The sequence below is a fragment of the Anomaloglossus baeobatrachus genome, chromosome 3 (assembly GCF_048569485.1).
Source record: "Anomaloglossus baeobatrachus isolate aAnoBae1 chromosome 3, aAnoBae1.hap1, whole genome shotgun sequence".
Taxonomy (NCBI): Eukaryota; Metazoa; Chordata; class Amphibia; order Anura; family Aromobatidae; genus Anomaloglossus; species Anomaloglossus baeobatrachus.
The window spans coordinates 360,514,813-360,534,713 of record NC_134355.1 but is presented as its reverse complement, the minus strand read 5'-3'; the positions used below and the strand labels follow the sequence as shown (position 1 = coordinate 360,534,713).

Below are 19,901 nucleotides of genomic sequence, written 5' to 3'. Positions count from 1 at the left end.
AAATCGCGCCGCATCGGCTGGATGTGTCACGATGCAGGTTTTTTTGCCGGACAAAAAAACATGCCAAGCAATGTTCCATCCGGCCGCCGCATCGGCTAAATCTGCCGCATGCGGCAAAAACCGGACGGAACGCAAGCCCATGCGGCACAATACGGCACTAATGTAAGTCTATGCAAAAAAAACGCAACCGGTGGAAAAAAAAAGGTTGCGGTTTTTATGCAAAGCGCCGCACAGGAAAAAACGGATGTGTGAAAGCAGCCTAACATGAAGCCAGTGCGTCATGAAAAAGAAAAAAAATACAGTTTCAGAATCACTGGAATACACTGAAGTGTCCCAGAGGTATTACCTCATAAAGTGACGCTGGTTAGAATTGAAAAAAACTGTCCTTGTCAGGAAGGTGAAAACAGGCTTGGTGGTGAAAGAGTTAAACCCAGCAGTCATGTTTTTGGTGCTTGTTTCACCGCTGTTAGATTTTAGGCACACACTCTTCACCACAATTTGTGTATGAGAACAGGTTGTTGGTTATTTTTGGAGGGGGGGTAAACCCACATTGACACGCGAGAGTGATAGGAAGCGTTGTATAGACTGGAAGCATTGCGGCTCCGTCACAGCAGCTCCGAGCAGCGCGGCAGTCACCGCCGCCTCTGACTGGAGACAAGCCTTCCCGCCAAAGAAACTGCACGCAGTGGGCGTGGCTAAGGCACGTAGCTGTGGAAACGTCCCTGCGTCCTCTCTGATTGGATGGACGAGTGTGGGTTTGTGAAGGGGGGTACATCGGTAATACCGTGGGGGGAAGTTGCTGGAAGCGGCTGTGAGTGCGGGGGGCTGGGTGATACCGTGGACAGCTGACCCATGACGGGAGGCGGAAGAGGCCTCCACCTGATGTGGTTGGTGGGACCTGACATAGGGTGAGTGCTTGGAGCAGCCTGCAGGCCGCATGTATTGTGTACAGAGCTAGCAGGTCTGCGGAGGATGTGTATGTGTCCCGTTCGTCGGTAAATAACTGCCATGCATGTTATAAGGGTGAGTTCAACAGCCAATCACATCACTGCTTTCAGAATAGAGCTTGGAAGCAGCAATGTGATTGGTCACTGCTGGGCTGTACGGAGGAAGTTCTGCCTCTGGACGAGTTCACACAGTGCATGTTCTCCCAACTAGAAAATGACTATGTGCAGGAATGGGCTGTGGTGGGACTACACCTCCCAGCATGCCCTGCCACTGTGTTGCCACTGCTTGGCATCAGTTGATGCTGCTTTGTTCTCATTTTCTCTGTGGAGCCCAGTGCCTGCTGTGTGACACACCTGTGGCAGGTGGTGCTTGTAATACAGCTGTCAGGAGCAGCGCTGGCCCATAAGGTGGAGGGGCACATTACATTAGAGGTATGGCGAGCCACAAAAGACATGACGGGCAATGTGTGTGCAGCCTCCCTAGATGGTGGCGTGATCCCCCTATGTAATAAAGCCAGTGGGGGGAGGGGGTTACATTAACTGCAATACATCCAGCATCGTCCGCTACTAGTGGCATGTCCCTCGTCTAGAGGCTCCTCACCTGCACTGTCACCATATATCCCGGGCCCTGAGGTGGTCCTCAATCCCTAGCCCATCCATGCCAACACATCACTGTCTCCGATTCTCCCCATAGAGATGCACGCTCCCCATGGATGAGTGTGCACACATATTTCTTCAATAAGGGGAACGGAAATATACTGTTCCAAGACACTTTCATTATGAAAAGAACCAAATCTGGGTGATTTGGCCACCATTTATGTACTGTATGTCACCAGCAGGTGACCAAACTAAACCGCGGAAAATGGAGACCCAAGTATGGATGCAAAACATAGCTGACATATTCCCTGTCATGTCCCCAAACGCTATAAACTGCAGGTACAGGGTTAGTCTGCAGGTAATAGCATTATGATGCTGTCCAGCCTGAAAGCGCAATACACAGTGAATGGCGACTGTAAGCATGCCCCAGAATTTAGATTGACAGCTTGTTTTGCTTAGATTCTTAGGCTATGTGCCCACGGGAACTCGCACCTGCGGATATATCCGCATGTACGGCTGCAGGTTTCCCGCAGCTGCTCTTCGGAATCCACGGAATAGCTGCGGTAAACCTGCGGACATTCCTGCGGAAGTCCGGCCTCTATCTCCATAATGGAGGGCCGGGATTTCCGCAGGTAATTCCGCAGAAAGAATTGACATGCAATTACGTGCGGCTGCAGGACATCCGCAGCCGCACGTATCCGCAGCATGGACACAGCACTCCCCATGTCCCATAGGATAACATGGGGAGTGTCTGTACATGCTGAAACCTGCGGATTTATCTGGAAAATCCGCGGATTTTCCGCAAATAAATCCACAGGTTTACTCTCCCGTGGGCACATAGCCTAAAAGTTGATATTCACTGTGTATTGAGCGACAAGTGACTGAAGCCAGTCTAGGTGCACCTCTATGACTGAGCAGCGGCTTGTGGGAGGACTAAAGTTCATTTTTTCCCAATAGCCATGCTTACAGTACAGCACTTGGTTGCCAACATCCATAAATTCCACGACAGTCCTCTAAAATAGGGCTGTTTTTTGACCTGTATGTTAAAAAAAACAAACAAAAAAATGTAAGTAATCCGTGATATATTTTTTTTTAAGCTGAAGAAATGTATGCAGAATATTTTGAAAATGATCATTTTCCAGTGATTGCAGCTCATTTCATATCTGAATTGTGGGCTGCAAACATGGATCACTTTTAATCAGCATGATTTATTATGGTTTTACAATTAGTTCGTAAAAAAATATATTGTTTGTCATTGATTTTTTTTTTTTATAGGCTACCCAAAAAAAAGTAAAGTAAAAAGTTTGCAACCTTGGCGTGGTGGTCAGACAGCAGTGGAACGCTGTTAACCTACATTAGATACGCTAGAAGTATTGTTACAAAATGAAAATCCTATCACTCAGTGAAATTTTGATTTTTGCCATTGTTGTTCATGTACTGAACTCATTGTGGGGTTTGCAACATTTGTACGATGTTTTTTTTAATTTTTGGGGTTCGCGTAGAGGGTTATTCCCATGTTCATAAATCTGTATGGTTGCCTAGTGAATGTAAATACAAGTAATTTTTCCATATACTGCCTGTAAACATTTTTTAGCAGTTTTTGAGATATTAGTATATTTCTTAATTTTACAACTTGTTACCTTGGAGATCGATCGCTGCTTCTAAACAGCATAACATGCGCAATGCTTACAAGCTCTTTTTTATTCAGCTTGTAAGCATTGTTTTGAAGCTGGGCAGGATCGTTGAAGTCCACTGTTATTTTTTAATCCTCTCCATCTTCAGTGCACTGCTTACAAGCTAGACTGTATCAGTGGTCGGTCTCCTAGGTAATGAGTTGGAAGGAAGTGTTAAAGGGACTCTACATTGCAGAAACCTGCTGACAATCTGAAGACTGCATGCAGCAAGAGTTAAAGCAGAAAATTCAGCCCTACATGTCTTATCTCAGTCTTTTTTGTTTTCCTGCAATGTTAAGGCCACGTCACACTAGGCAACATCGCTAGCAACATCGCTGCTGAGGCACGACTTTCGTGACGTAGCAGCGATGTTGCTAGCGATGTTGCTGTGTGTGACATCCAGCAACAACCTGGCCCCTGCTGTGAGGTCGCCGGTTGTTGCTGAATGTCCTGGACCATTTTTTAGTTGTTGCTCTCCCGCTGTGAAGCACACATCGCTGTGTGTGACAGCGACAGAGCAACAACTGAATGTGCAGGCAGCAGGAGCCTACTTCTGCGGACTCTGGTAACCAATGTAAATATCGGGTAACCAAGAAGCCCTTTCCTTGGTTACCCGATATTTACCTTCGTTACCAGCGTCCGCCGCTCTCACGCTGTCAGTCCCTGCTCCCTGCACACATAGCCGGAGTACACATCAGGTAATTAACCCGATGTGTACTCTGGCTAGGAGTGCAGGGAGCCAGCGCTAAGCGGTGTGCGCTGGTAACAAAGGTAAATATCAGGTTGGTTACCCGATATTTACCTTAGTTACCAAGCGCAGCATCGCTTCCACGCATCGCTGCTGGCTGGGGGCTGGTCACTGGTTGCTGGTGAGATCTGCCTGTGTGACAGCTCACCAGCAACCCGTGTAGCGACGCTCCAGCGATCCCTGCCAGGTCAGGTTGCTGGTGGGATCCCTGGAGCGTCACTTAGTGTGACGGTACCCTTAGTGTATGCCTCTTATCTTTATCATTAGTGGGTCTCGTTCATGAGCGCTAGTCTGACGACGCCCCCTTTGTGATCAGCAGCTTCTGTTTATAGAAAGGTACACTGAAAGCCTGGTGTGCGTGGGGATAGCTCTCCCACCACTGCTAGATACAGAATCTAAAATCTTTCACTGTGTCAGATCGGCTGCAGCCACTAATCTAAGTGATACATCATTGAACTCAAGATCCAGGGTAAGGCCCCCGTCACACATCCGTGTCCCTGGTACGTGTGATATCTGTTTTCACACATACCGGAGACACGGGCACATGTAGACCCATTAAAATCAATGGCTCTGCTCACGTATGTGTTTTCACATGGACTGTGTGTTGTGTCCATGTGGAGCATACGTGTGTCCGTGTGCTCCACACGTAGACATGTCCGTTGTTCTCCGGCAGCACGGGTGTCACTCGGACCGCACAGATGTGCTCCGTGTGTCTCAATGTGACACGTATCGGAGAAAACCACGTTTCTGTGAAATAAAATTCTATACTCGCCTTCATTATGCTCATCGCATATTCACTGCACTTCGACCTGGAAGCAGCAGCAGCTGGGAGTCAGCAGGGCCGAAGACCGCATAGTGGAAGACATCAGCACCACGGACAGCAGCACCCGGGACAGGTGAGCAGAAAGTTCCTGCTCTCCGTGTGTTATCACGGATAGCACACGGAGGGCCATACGCACCTTTTACACGTCCGTGCAATACGTGCGTGTTTTTCACAGACGTGTGAAAGAGTCCTAAAACAGGAATAAAAATGTGATTAATCCTGTGCTGCTGTTGGTGAAGGAATCCAATAAAAAAGCAGAGTTGGAAATAAAAGGTGACTTATTCAATGCCTATCAAAATTAACTTCTTCAGGAAAGGCGACCAAAATCATTTGGCGATTTGATCGTTGAACTCCGGACTTCTTCTCCTACATCATGCTGCTCTTAAAGGGAACCTGTCACCACTTTTTTGGTGTATAAGCTGCGGCCACCACCACCGGACTCTTATATACAGCATTCTAACATGCTGTATATAAGAGCACAGGCCGCTGTGACAACATAAAAAAACACTTTATTGACTGTTTTGATTATAATGTCATCAATGAAATGCTCTTTGTATAAGAGCAGATTGTAAAAGAAATTCGGTTAAAATTCAATAAAAAGATGTTTAAAAAAAAAACCCAAAACACTTTATAATACTTGCCTAACGGTCGCTCTGTGGTGGATGAGAGCCTAATGAGCGACTCCTTTGTCCGGTGCCGGAGTCGCCTCTTTCGGCCATCTTTGTTCTCCTTCTTCTCTAGCTGTGGTGCAGAGAGACCGTTAGGTAAGTATTATAAAGTGTTTTTTTATGTTCTCACAGCGGCCTGGGATCTTATATACAGAATGTTAGAATGCTGTATATAAGAGCCCGGTGGTGGTGGCTGCAGCTTATACACCAAAAAAGTGGTGACCGGTTCCCTTTAAATAAGGTAGCAAAGACCTGCTGACAGATTCCTGTTAATATCTCAAGAGCATTAGTAAATTTTAAAAGGAATCTGTCACCTGGTTTTTGCTCCCTCATCTTAGAGCAGCATAATGTAGAGACAGAGACCCTGATTCCAGCCATGTCACTTAATGAGTTGTTTGCTGTCATTTTGATAAAATGAATGTTTTCTCTGCTGCAGTTATACAGAGCTCATGAATATTCTGGACTACCTGGCAGCGCGCCAAGTAGTCCTCATTGTGTTCCTGTTTAATGGATGACACATCCGAGCACTCCCGATACTCGGCCGAATACCTGTGCATTGCGATGCTCGATTATCTAGCAATGGCGAGCATGTTCGCTCATCTGGTTTCTAGGTTTCACTGTGGTGAGTCTCACAATGTCTGACTGCCAGCTCCCCATCCCCACAGTCTCTTGTAAGCTCTGATGTGATGTTTTATAATGTCAGTGCAAAGTAATGTCTGTTTGTCCAGAAGTTATTAAAACGCATGCCTTCAAGAATGCCTACAAGCAACAATATCCTTGTTACTACCACACTGCCATATTGGAACAGTGGAATTAAATTGTTGAGTGTGCCGGTTTTGGTCAAGTGGGTGGGATTTTACCCAATTAAAACACCTGAAATTTATGTCCAGTGAGAGCTATTAGGGTATGTGTCCACGATCAGGACTCCCTGTAACCTGGACGCAGCAGGTCCTGACCTGCGGGGCCGCGAGTCTCCTCCGCAGGAGACCCCAGCTGCTTGTACCCATGATCAGGGTTCAGTGCACTGCGGTCTCCTCGCTGTGTTCTCCCTACAGAGGATGCATATGAATTCACAGTAAACAATTGACATGCGTCTTGGAAAGCCACACCGCAGGTCAGTGTTTGCTGTACAACGTAGAGTTTTGGACGCAGCGAAAACACGCTACATCCAAAACTCTGCAGACACTGAGCGTGAGCAGGCACCCTTAAGAGAATTTAGTGGCTCTCACTGGGGTGCCAACTCCTGTCACTCACAGCAGGGAGCTGGTTATTTTTCTTGGATCGGTCGCTACCGACCCATTACTACTTCACACCAACTCTGATGTCTCAGCAGAACATTCTCCACCTTTTCAGTAGTCATATCAGAGCAGGACACTCCAGCCTCTATAATGGCCACAATAACTCTGCTCCCCAGTAAGGACAAGAATGCTTTCTCACTCTTCTATGTAGATTTCTGCATCAATTTCTGCTAAGGCTGCTTTCACACTACGTTTTTTTTTTTAGCATGCGTCATGAACCTTTTTTTGCTGCAAAAGCAGATCCTGTTTTTGCAGAGAAAAACGCATGTGTACTTTGCAGGATCCTGTCACTTGAAGTTTATGGGCGGGCATTGGAGTCATGTGATCAGGAGTGAGGGGAACTGAACGTGAGACTGGGAGCCGGCATCTGACAGCTGTGGAGGCTCGTAACCAAGGTAAATATCGGGTAACTAAGTGCTTTGCTTGAATACCTGATATTTTCCATTGGTTAAGAGCGTCCGCAGCTGCTAGGAGCCGGCTCCCTGCACACGTAACCAAGGTAAACATCGGGTAACTAAGAAGCGCTTTGCTTGGTTACCCGATATTTACCTTGGTTACGAGCGTCCGTCGCTCTTAGGCGGGGGAGAGAGAGGGAGGGGGCGAGAAGGACTGATCACTACAGGCTGGTTTCTAGGCATGCTCAGTAGAGCAAGCAGGATCCTGTCTATCAGCATGCAGCGTTCACATGCGTTTGCGTGCTGTTTAGTCAGGATCAAGCAATTTGCAGTATTTGGACGCAGCTCAAAAAACGCTACAAGTAGCGTTTTTGAAAAAAGTTAAAAAACTGCAAGTCACTGGATCCTCACTATAACGCATGTGACCGCATGTTGACGCGAGTCCATTGCAAATGCATTGAAATGAAAACGCATTTGCACTGGATCTGTTTTTGCATTAAAAAAACGTTCATGACGCATGTTAAAAAAAACGTAGTGTGAAAGCAGCCTAACAGAAAATGATGCAGAAGGAGCTCACTGTGCTTTCTGTGCCCCAAAGAAACAGTATAGTGGCAGTGGTTGGTCTTACTTATTAGTAACTTAATTTTTCTCCTATGCAGATGGAAGGACATAGTAAGATGCTGGTAATACAAGGACACAGTGAAGAGGACATCATGCATTTTCAAGATCTTTATGGTAAGGAATGATGCAAATAAAGAGGTGAAAAAGTTCCAGCTCCTGCAATTTTTTTTTTCAGAAATATTATTGGTAAATTTTTAAGGGTTATTGGATGAAAACTATATAATAAAACACTTGGCCTACATGTTTTGTGCGAAAAACGCTCTTAATCATACTAACAAAACATTCAAATAGACAACCTTAAAGTGTATCTACCGTGTTACCCCGAAAGTAGGACCCCCCCGAAAGTAAGACAGGGTGGGGGGCTGCTGTGAAATGTAAGGCCCTTACCTTTGGGCCGCCGCTGTCCCCCATTGGGTCCCCAGTCTCCAGAGGTGTCCTCAGGTGCAGCTGGGCGGGTCCAGCGCTCATGGGGTTAACTCGCCGTGTTAACCCCGCAATCCGCCCAGCTCAACAGCTCATTGGCCGCTTCTGCTCCCCACGTCACCGCCGGCCCCCGGCTCGAGCGCTGATTGGCCCAGCAGCTCGGGCTGTAATTGGCCGCCCCTGCTCCCCACGTCACCACACGTCATGTCATCACAAGGGTTTTCTTTGTCGCTCCATTGGGAGACCCAGACAATTGGGTGTATAGGCTATGCCTCCGGAGGCCGCACAAAGTATTACACTAAAAGTGTAAAGCCCCTCCCCTTCTGCCTATACACCCCCCGTGCTCCCACGGGCTCCTCAGTTTTTTGCTTTGTGCGAAGGAGGCAGACATGCACGCATAGCTCCACAGATTAGTCAGCAGCAGCTGCTGACTATGTCGGATGGAAGAAAAGAGGGCCCTTAACGGGGCCCCCAGCATGCTCCCTTCTCACCCCACTCTTGTCGGCGGTGTTGTTAAGGTTGAGGTATCCATTGCGGGTACGGAGGCTGGAGCCCACATGCTGTTTTCCTTCCCCATCCCCTTTAGGGCTCTGGGTGAAGTGGGATCCTAATCGGTCTCCAGGCACTGAGACCGTGCTCCATCCACAGCCCCTGGGGACTCTACTGGATAAGGAGCCGAGTATCGTCAGGGACATGGCCCTGCTACTTTGAGGTACTCTGTGTCCCCGTGGGGACCGCGCACAGAAACACTCCAGCATTGCTGGGTGTGTTAGTGCGCCGGGGACCGCGGCGCTGACCGCACTTGTGCCATCACATGCTGCAGCGTGGCTGAGTGTGTGAGTGTATTGGGGACTACCGCGCTGACCGCCGCTGCCATTGTTATACATGCGGCGCGGCTGGGACTGTTAGTGCGCCGGGGACATCCGCGCCGACCGCGCTTATACGGCGGCCGCACTTATAACTATAGTCCCCGGCTTTTGCGGCCTAGTCTCATTTTCTTCCCGCCCCCAGGCCTGCCAGTCAGGGGAAGGGCGGGACACTGTACAGAATGTCAGCACTGAGGGCTGGAGCATGCTTTGCATACTCCACCCCCCTCACTGTGCACATTGGGGCACCAGTTTCCCGCACTTTCTGGGCACGCCCACGGCCCCCTCCTCTCCTCAGGACGCCGGCAGCCATTCCTGTCAGCTCTTCTGACGCTGGAGGGGGGAGACAAGCTCTGGGAGACCCAGGCAGGGATTCTGGTGGCCACACAACCGCTTTGAGCGGCCGGTAAGCAGCACCTCTGGTGCTGGCCCCACTTGTGCAGAAGTGTATTTATAGATTATATGACTATAGGCTATATTTTACACTGTATAGTGCACGGTTGATTTTTGGCTATATACCCTCCTGGGTTGCTCAGGGGAGACAACAGCATGGCGCCCACAAGAAGCAGGGGTGCCAAAACACAGGCTTACTATGCTGCCTGCGCCGCATGTACAGCTTCACTACCGGCAGGTTCCACTGACCCTCATTGTGTGCACTGCTCGGCCCCTGTGGCACTTACTCAGCCGGAGCCTCTGCTAAGGGTGGCCCAGGGGGAACCACCTGCTAACACTGTCCAGGTGACAGGGACGGAGTTTACAGTTTTTACTGAAAGGCTTTCTGAGACTATGGCTAAGATACTAGAAGCTTTGCAGTCCAGACCGGTATCTCAGACCATGGGCACTGTGGAATCATTGCCACCTGGTTCCCCTCAGTTGGAACAACCATGTCCCCCCGGGGTGTCTCATAGATCCCAGGGTGAGGTCTCTGACACGGACCGCAGTCCCAGACCGCCTAAGCGACCTCGCTGGGAAATTCCCTCGACATCATCACATTGTTCAGGGTCTCAGCGGGAGGACTCTCTGTATGATGAACCGGAGGTAGCTGATCAGGATTCTGATCCTGAGGCCGCTCTCAACCTTGATACTCCTGATGGGGACGCCATAGTGAATGATCTTATCACGTCCATAAATCAAATGTTGGATATTTCTCCCTCAGCTCCTCCAGTAGAGGAGTCGGCTTCTCAGCAGGAGAAATTCCGTTTCAGGTTCCCCAAGCGTACAACGAGTATGTTTCTGGACCACTCTGACTTCAGAGAGGCAGTCCAGAAACACCGGGCCTGTCCAGATAATAAGCGTTTTTCTAAGCGCCTTAAGGATACACGTTATCCCTTCCCCCCTGACGTGGTCAAGGGCTGGACTCAGTGTCCCAAGGTGGATCCTCCAATCTCCAGACTGGCGGCTAGATCCATAGTTGCTGTGGAAGATGGGGCTTCACTCAAGGATGCCACTGACAGACAGATGGAGCTCTGGTTGAAATCCATCTATGAAGCTATCAGCGCGTCTTTTGCTCCAGCATTCGCAGCCGTATGGGCACTCCAAGCTATCTCAGCGGGTCAAGCGCAAATTGACGCACTCACACGTACGTCTGCGCCGCAAGTGGCTTCCATAACATCTCAAACGTCGGCATTTGCGTCCTACGCTATTAATGCTGTCCTGGACTCTGCGAGCCGTACGGCGGTTGCAGCCGACAATTCGGTGGCAATACGCAGGGCCTTGTGGCTACGGGAATGGAAGGCAGATTCGGCTTCCAAAAAGTGCTTAACCGGTTTGCCATTTTCTGGCGATCGTTTGTTTGGTGAGAGATTGGATGAAATCATCAAGCAATCCAAGGGAAAGGAAACATCCTTACCCCAGGCCAAACCAAACTTGCTCCAACAAAGGAGGGGACAGTCGAGGTTTCGGTCCTTTCGGGGTGCGGGCAGGTCCCAATTCTCCTCGTCCAAAAGGCCTCAGAAGGATCAGAGGAACTCCGATTCATGGCGGTCTAAGTCACGCCCTAAAAAGACCGCCGGAGGTGCCGCTACCAAGGCGGCTTCCTCATGACTTACGGCCGCTTCACAACGCATCCTCGGTCGGTGGCAGGCTCTCCCGCTTTTGCGACACCTGGCTGCCACAGGTAAAAGACCGTTGGGTGAGAGACATTCTGTCTCACGGTTACAGGATAGAGTTCAGCTCTCATCCTCCGACTCGATTCTTCAGGACATCTCCGCCTCCCGAGCGAGCCGATGCTCTTCTGCAGGCGCTGGGCACTCTGAAGGCAGAAGGAGTGGTGGTCCCTGTTCCTCTTCAGCAACAGGGTCACGGTTTTTACTCCAACCTGTTTGTGGTTCCAAAGAAGGACGGGTCTTTCCGTCCTGTCCTGGACCTAAAACTGCTCAACAAACACGTAAAGACCAGGCGGTTCCGGATGGAATCCCTCCGCTCCGTCATCGCCTCAATGTCTCAAGGAGATTTCCTTGCATCGATCGATATCAAAGATGCCTATCTCCACGTTCCGATTGCTCCAGAGCATCAGCGCTTTCTGCGCTTCGCCATAGGAGACGAACACCTTCAGTTTGTGGCACTGCCGTTCGGCCTGGCAACAGCCCCACGGGTTTTCACCAAGGTCATGGCTACAGTAGTCGCGGTCCTCCACTCTCAGGGTCACTCGGTGATCCCTTACTTAGACGATCTGCTGGTCAAGGCTCCCTCTCAAGAGGCATGCCAGCACAGCCTCTCCGCTACTCTGGAGACTCTCCAGAGTTTCGGGTGGATCATCAATTTTCCAAAGTCAAATCTGACACCGGCCCAATCGCTGACATATCTTGGCATGGAGTTTCATACCCTCTCAGCGATAGTGACGCTTCCGCTGAACAAGCAGCGCTCACTACAGACGGGGGTGCAATCTCTCCTTCAAGGTCAGTCACACCCCTTGAGGCGCCTCATGCACTTCCTGGGGAAGATGGTGGCAGCAATGGAGGCAGTCCCTTTCGCGCAGTTTCACCTGCGTCCTCTTCAATGGGACATCCTACGCAAATGGGACAGGAAGCCGACGTCCCTCGACAGAAATGTCTCCCTCTCTCAGGCGACCAAAGCTTCCCTTCGGTGGTGGCTTCTTCCCACTTCATTATCGAAGGGGAAATCCTTCCTACCCCCATCCTGGGCGGTGGTCACGACGGACGCGAGTCTGTCAGGGTGGGGAGCAGTCTTTGTCCACCACAGGGCTCAGGGTACGTGGACCCAGCAAGAGTCCTCACTTCAGATCAATGTTCTGGAGATCAGGGCAGTGTATCTTGCCCTGAAAGCGTTCCAGCAGTGGCTGGAAGGCAAGCAGATCCGAATTCAATCGGACAACTCCACAGCGGTGGCTTACATCAACCACCAAGGGGGAACACGCAGTCGGCAAGCCTTCCAGGAAGTCCGGCGGATTTTGATGTGGGTGGAAGCCACGGCCTCCACCATCTCCGCAGTTCACATCCCAGGCGTGGAAAACTGGGAAGCAGATTTTCTCAGTCGCCAGGGCATGGACGCAGGGGAATGGTCCCTTCACCCGGATGTGTTTCAGGAGATCTGTTGCCGCTGGGGGATGCCGGACGTCGACCTAATGGCGTCCCGGCACAACAACAAGGTCACGGCATTCATGGCACGTTCTCACGATCACAGAGCTCTGGCGGCAGACGCCTTAGTTCAAGATTGGTCTCAGTTTCAACTCCCTTATGTGTTTCCTCCGCTGGCACTGTTGCCCAGAGTGTTACGCAAGATCAGGGCCGACTGCCGCCGCGCCATCCTCGTCGCTCCAGACTGGCCGAGGAGGTCGTGGTACCCGGATCTGTGGCATCTCACGGTCGGCCAACCATGGGCACTACCAGACCGACCAGACTTGCTGTCTCAAGGGCCGTTTTTCCATCTGAATTCTGCGGCCCTCAACCTGACTGTGTGGCCATTGAGTCCTGGATCCTAGCGTCTTCAGGATTATCTCAAGAGGTCATTGCCACTATGAGACAGGCCAGGAAACCAACGTCCGCCAAGATCTACCACAGGACGTGGAAAATATTCCTGTCGTGGTGCTCTGCTGGGGGTTTTTCTTCCTGGCCATTTGCATTGCCCACTTTTCTGTCCTTTCTTCAGTCCGGATTGGAAAAGGGTTTGTCACTCGGCTCCCTTAAGGGACAAGTCTCAGCGCTCTCTGTGTTTTTTCAGAAGCGCCTGGCTAGACTTCCACAGGTACGCACGTTCCTGCAGGGGGTTTGTCACATAGTCCCTCCTTACAAACGTCCGTTGGAACCCTGGGATCTGAACAGGGTGCTGATGGTTCTTCAGAAACCACCGTTCGAGCCAATGAGGGATGTTTCTCTCGCACGCCTTTCGCAGAAAGTGGTTTTCCTAGTAGCAGTCACTTCACTTCGGAGAGTGTCTGAGCTGGCAGCTCTGTCATGCAAAGCCCCCTTCCTGGTGTTTCACCAGGACAAGGTGGTTCTGCGTCCGGTTCCGGAATTCCTCCCTAAGGTGGTATCCCCCTTTCATCTCAATCAGGATATCTCCTTACCCTCTTTTTGTCCTCATCCAGTTCACCAATGTGAAAAGGATTTGCACTTGCTAGATCTGGTGAGAGCACTCAGACTCTACATTTCTCGTACGGCGCCCCTGCGCCGCTCGGATGCACTCTTTGTCCTTGTCGCTGGCCAGCGTAAAGGGTCACAGGCTTCCAAATCAACCCTGGCTCGGTGGATCAAGGAACCAATTCTCGAAGCTTACCGTTCTGCTGGGCTTCCGGTTCCCTCAGGGCTGAAGGCCCATTCTACCAGAGCCGTGGGTGCGTCCTGGGCTTTGAGGCACCAGGCTACGGCTCAGCAGGTGTGTCAGGCGGCTACCTGGTCGAGCCTGCACACTTTCACGAAACACTATCAGGTGCATACCTATGCTTCGGCAGATGCCAGCCTAGGTAGGCGAGTCCTTCAGGCGGCGGTTGCCCACCTGTAGGACGGAACCGTTCCGGCTCTATTATGAGGTATTATTTACCCACCCAGGGACTGCTTTTGGACGTCGCAATTGTCTGGGTCTCCCAATGGAGCGACAAAGAAGAAGGGAATTTTGTTTACTTACCGTAAATTCCTTTTCTTCTAGCTCCAATTGGGAGACCCAGCACCCGCCCCTGTTTTTTTGTGTACACATGTTGTTCATGTTGAATGGTTTCAGTTCTCCGATATTCCTTCAGATTGAATTTACTTTAAACCAGTTTATAATTTTTTTTTTTTTTTTTTTTTCCCTCCTTCTTGCTTTTGCACCAAAACTGAGGAGCCCGTGGGAGCACGGGGGGTGTATAGGCAGAAGGGGAGGGGCTTTACACTTTTAGTGTAATACTTTGTGCGGCCTCCGGAGGCATAGCCTATACACCCAATTGTCTGGGTCTCCCAATTGGAGCTAGAAGAAAAGGAATTTACGGTAAGTAAACAAAATTCCCTTCTTTTGCTAACTCATCTGAGCAGCATAATGTAGAGACACAATCCTTGATTCTAGCGGTGTCACTTACTGAGCTGTTTGCTGTCATTTTAATGATCTTGCAGATCTAGCAGTTATGCAGAGCTCATGAATATGCTGGACTACCTGGCAACACGCCAAGTAGTCCTTTAGTGGTAATCTGCTGATTAAACAGTGATTTTAGCAAAACCACTGGAATCAGAATCTCTGCCACTACATTTTGCTGCTCTCAGATTACGTGGCAAAAACCTGGTGACAGATTCCCTTTAAACATCTAAGACTGTGCAAATAACTCCAAGGTGAACATCTCATCTGTGTACTCAAACGACGCATCCAATTAAATCAAGGGTTGGGAGTATATAATACTTATTAAAGAATTTTTTTTTTTTCTTCATTCATTGTAAATGCTAAATATATTCAATATCATGTTGACCTCATAAGTATGAAATTATTTGAAATCAGATCTATTATGCTTTTATTAAATTAAGACTAGAGATGAGTGGACTTGAACTACAAAGTTCAGTGTTTGTACTGAACGTAGACTTTAAAAAAATAAAATAAAAATATCAGTGTTCGGGTGCTTTACGTATGCAAACCATTCAAGCAAGCATCTCTGTGCTCGGGAATGCTCACATGTGGCCCAGTGCTAGTCGCTTGCAGTTTTTGAATGGCTCGGATTGCGGATAAAATCAGCGTTAACAGTTAACTGATCTAATGTGTAAAAAAAAAATGAAAAAAAAACTCGCCCTCCTTCCCCCGGAAGTGTTCTATTTATGGTAGGCTGTATGTGGGCAGAGAGTTGAACTGCCCAATCAGTGAGTTCCAATGCTTCGGGTCAAGAATAGAACTTTATCTAAAGTTTGGTTTAACCCACAGAACCCAAACCTCAACGGGTCAGCTCATCTCTAGTTAAAACCTTGTGGAACCAGAGTATCCATGCAAATGATCCAAAAATCCTCCCAATAACCTGGAAATGCTGGCCAGGTACCTCCTCGGAGGATGGTTAACAGTCTCTAAACCACAACTGTGAGATTGGTATCATCACCCTTATGAACTTCTAAAAAAAGGCAGGAGATGATGACTGCATGCATTAGTGTTTTTTGCAGATTCTTGGTTAAGGAATATATCGATACGTGAAATATTTTTGAGGTGGAGAACGCGTGGATATGTGGCTTACAGGAGAGAGCATAGTCAAGGGTTACCTCGCGGCAGCGAGATTAGGGAGAGTGAGCAGCCATTGACTTAGATGGATAGATAGGGGGTTGTTGAGTGAGATGGGGGGAAAGATGATGAATTTGTTTTGTCCCCGGTAAGTTTTATAAATCGAGCCGAGAAAAAGGATGAAATAGTGGATAGGCATTGTGGGATTCTGATTAGTAAGCAGGTGATATCAGGTCCAGAGAGGTAGCTGTGTGTGTTGTCAGCATAGAGATTATACTGAAAGCCTTGGGAGTCTATGAGCTGTTCCAGGCCGAAGGTGTAGATGGAAAAGTGCATGGGTCAAAGAATTGAACCTTGCGGACACTGACAGGCAGCAAAATTAGGTGGTGTGAGAGTAGGAGATACTAAATGTCCGGTCGGTTAGGGATGAAGAGATGCAAGGTAGGCCATGTCTGTGATACCAGGAGATTGGAGAATCTGTAGTTGGAGGGAATGGTCAATTGTGTTGAAGACAGAGGACAGATTGAGGAGGAGGATAGAGTTGTATCACTTGGCTTTGGTGGTTTGTCAGATATTGTTGACTTAAGTTAGGGCAGTTTCAGTTGAATGATGCAGTTGAACGCCAGACTGTAACCAGTCAAAGAGGGAGCAGGAGGAGAGGTGGGAGGACCGTTCAAGATGGACATGTTGTTGCAGTAGTTTTGAGGTATATTGAAGAAGTGATATGGGGCGATAGCTAGGCACAGAGGATCGGTCAAGGGATATCTTTTTGAGGATGGGTGTGATCGAGGCATGTTTAAAACACAGGTGGAAGACACCAGTTGTTAGTGATAGGCTGAAGAGATGGGTTGGGATGAAGACTGTGGTGAGGTTGGGGATGAGGTGGGATGGGAGTGGGTCAAATGCACAGGTGGTGAGTTGTTTTCTAGAGAGTAGAGAGGAAAGTTTATCTTTCTTCATTGCAGAGAAGCTGGTTTGGGAGTAAAGAGGGCTAAGTATTTGAGGAGGGGCTTTGGGGACTGTAGACCGAAACTTTCTCTGAGGTTATCAATCTTCTTCTTGAAGAATATTGCAAAGGTTTCAGCTGAGATAAGTGGAGAGGGAGGAGAGATTTGAAAGTGCTGAATAGCTGTTTATGGTTGTGAGAAAGGGAGGTTATGAGATATGTGAAGTAGGTTTGTTTTGCAGCAGTGAGTGTGGACTTGAAATTGGTGAGGGATTGTTTGTATGTGATAAAGTGCCCTTTGGAATGGAATCTCTACTATCAGCAGGCTCAGCAACCCTGAAAGCCTGTCTTAATTCTTTAGTTAGGCTGGTGTGCCAGGGTTGCCTGTTGATTGTGCGAGTTTTGGTATGCGTGAGTGGGGCGACCGATTAGACAGCTGCAGCTATTGTGGTATTCCATAAAGAAGCAACAGCATCTACATTATGTAAGGAAGCTATATCAGGAAGAGGGAGAAGGGGCTCAAAGCGAGAGTTAATCTAGGTGTTTGAGATATCTACCAGGGTGTGTAAGTTTGTGGAGTGGGGATTGTGCACTTTGAAAGGAGAGGTAAGAGAATGTAAGTAGGTTGTGGTCAGGCAGGGAAAGGTGCGTTAGAGAGGTTAGAACAGTGGCAGGTGAAGATTAGGTCCAGTGTGTGGCCATTTTTGTGGGTGGCTGCAGAGGACCATTGAGTGAGGCCAGAGGGGGAGAAGTGAGTGTTAGAAGCTTACAGACAGCTGAGTGTGAAGTGTCAATGGGTATGTTGAAGTTACCCATGATGATAGTGGGGATGTCAGCGGAAAGGAAATGAAGTAGCCAAGTGGTGAAGTGATCAAAAAAGTGGAGGCTGGCCTTGCGGGAGTAGTTAGTGACAGACAATTAGAAGGGGAGTAGATGTGGACAGCGTTCACCTCCAAAAGAAGTGAAAGTAACAGGGGCGGCAATTGAATTGGGGGTGAAGCAGCAGTTGTCAGAAAGGGGAAAACCCACACCTCCACCATGTTTGTTGCTGGGGCGTGGGGTGTGTGAGAAAGTTGGAATCCACCAAAAGAGTGCAGCAGGAGAGGCTGTGTCAGAAGGGGAGAGCCAGGTTTTGGCAATATTGTGGAAGGAGAGTTTAGTACGATAATGAAAAGCTCATGGATGTATGAAAGATTGTTGCAGACAGAGCATGCATTCCATACAGCTCCTGTCACAAGGACTTTGGAAGCGGAGGCTGGATGAATGGGTATGAGGTTAGAAAGGTTGCGGAAATTAGTGGTAGATTGTGTATTGGAGATAGAAGTGACTGGGGATATGGTGAGGAGGACCAGGATTTGGAGCGATATCATCAGCAGTGAAGAGAAGCATAGAGTGTTTACTAGGTTAGAGCAGGAAAGGCCATGAGCTGACTGTGTGTCTAGAGGCAAACGATTTTATGATGAGGAACAGATCTGAGGAGGGCTTGAGATGGATTGGGAGGATGGACGGAGAGATGACCATTTCATAACTAGGTGTACGTATAAGGGGGACAGGTAGGAAGTGAAGGACTATAGGGGTAATGGTGGCAAGAAATAGAAACATTGTATACAATGACTAAGTATCCATTTCCCTTCTGGACTAATCAATTGCAGTACACTAAGGCTATGTGCCCACGCTGCGGATTTTGCCGCGGATTTGCCGCGGATTTTCCGAAAATCTGCAGCAGCGGCACTTCCAAGCCATTTCAATGGCATTTTGGAAATGCTGTGTCCCTGCTGCGGATTTTTGTGCGGCGGATTTGCCGTGAATTTTGATCCGGAAAAATCTGCAGCATGTCAATTATTGGTGCGGATTTTGGGTATAGAATGGGGAAAAAAAAAATCGGCATCAAAATCCGCGGCAATTTCGCGGTAATCCGCGGCAAAAATAAGGTGCGGATTTGCCGCGAATGTCGTGGATTTTCATGCAGAAAAATCCGCAGGTACATTCTACCGTGGACACATAGCCTAAGGGTATGTGCACACATCAGATTTATGTGCAGATTTTCTGTACACAAAAGTGCATGTTTTGGCAGGAAAAAAAAGCTACTTTTTTTTGGTTTTTTTTTATCCCGTTCCTGCTTTTTTTTTTAACTTGCATTTTTTCATTCTTTCTTTTTTTTTTTTTTTTTTTTTTAATATAGTCAGTGATTGTGGGGGTTCAGGCTGTGTACCTCCTCAATTGTTGCTGGGTCTCCGGCTGATGTTACAGCCAGGACTCAGCTCTCACTGCCCAGAGCTGTGCCCGTGCCACTCCTGGCAGTTTAACCCCTGAATAATGCGATCAATGTGATTGCTGCATTCAGGAGGCAGGGAGAGGAATTGCTTACCTCTTCCTGGCGATCGGGTCCCTGTAATGCGATCACAGTGCCCCGATCGCTGCCATGGCAACCCTGCGTCATCACCACGAGTGCAGCACTGACAGGTATAATCCGTTGCAGTGATCGAGCAGTGCAGTGGATTATATGAACACAGGAAAAGAATCAGAAAGAATTGACAGAGCATTTCCGGCTGGAAGGAGGGCGGGTTTATATATTTATTTTTTTGACACACTATGTCCGAGAACGTGTCTTATCACCCAGGAGAGCCATTCAAAGACTGCAACTGTTTCTCCCTGCGGTGCCTGCACGCATCATGCAGTGAAGCAAGTGCGTGTGATGTGGGCTTTGTTTCACGGAAAAAATAGCCGAGCCCACTAATGCTCGATCAAGTAACGAGCAGAGCCAACACTTGTCCATCACTAGTGAGAAGATTACTTTATTGTTTGGTCAGTACAATTTAATGGTGCCAGGCTTATAAAGTATTTTCATAAGTTGCATGTTAAAAAACTGATTTGCAAAAAAAAAAATTCATCAACCTATTCTGAGAGCTATAACTTTTTCATTTTTCGGCTGAACAATCTGTGTGTTTTCACCGGGATGAGTTTACATTTATAGTCTTAACATTTTGGACTACGGTACATAATATTTTTCTGATAAATAGCTTTCATCTTATTTTCATGCCATTTACCGTGCGGTAACCTTGATCAGGCAAATATATTCTATGGGTTACTGCAGTCGCAGTGATACCACATTTATATAGTTTTTTTTATGTTTGGTGCTGTTTTATACTAAATTAATTTTTTTCCAATTAGTTTCTCCATAACATACTCTGATAGCGGTATTTTTTTTTTTTTTTGTCGACTGAGCTCTATAATAGCTTAATTTTTTGTGGGAGTAATGATTATTTTATTGATACTAT

At 48.3% G+C, this 19,901-nt stretch overlaps 1 protein-coding gene across 2 annotated transcripts in view; it reads left to right on the top strand.

Moving 5' to 3' along the window:
* Positions 1 to 790: 790 nt before the first annotated feature.
* The window catches only part of CASP8AP2 (caspase 8 associated protein 2), a 102,183-nt gene continuing 83,072 nt past the window's right edge, over positions 791 to 19,901 (top strand). For both annotated transcript variants that reach the window (XM_075340128.1, XM_075340127.1), the window contains exons 1-2: positions 791 to 908; positions 7,809 to 7,884. In XM_075340128.1, coding sequence (XP_075196243.1) covers positions 7,809 to 7,884 — 76 coding nt within the window. In that variant the 5' untranslated portion in view covers positions 791 to 908. The remainder of the gene's footprint in view (positions 909 to 7,808; positions 7,885 to 19,901) is intronic.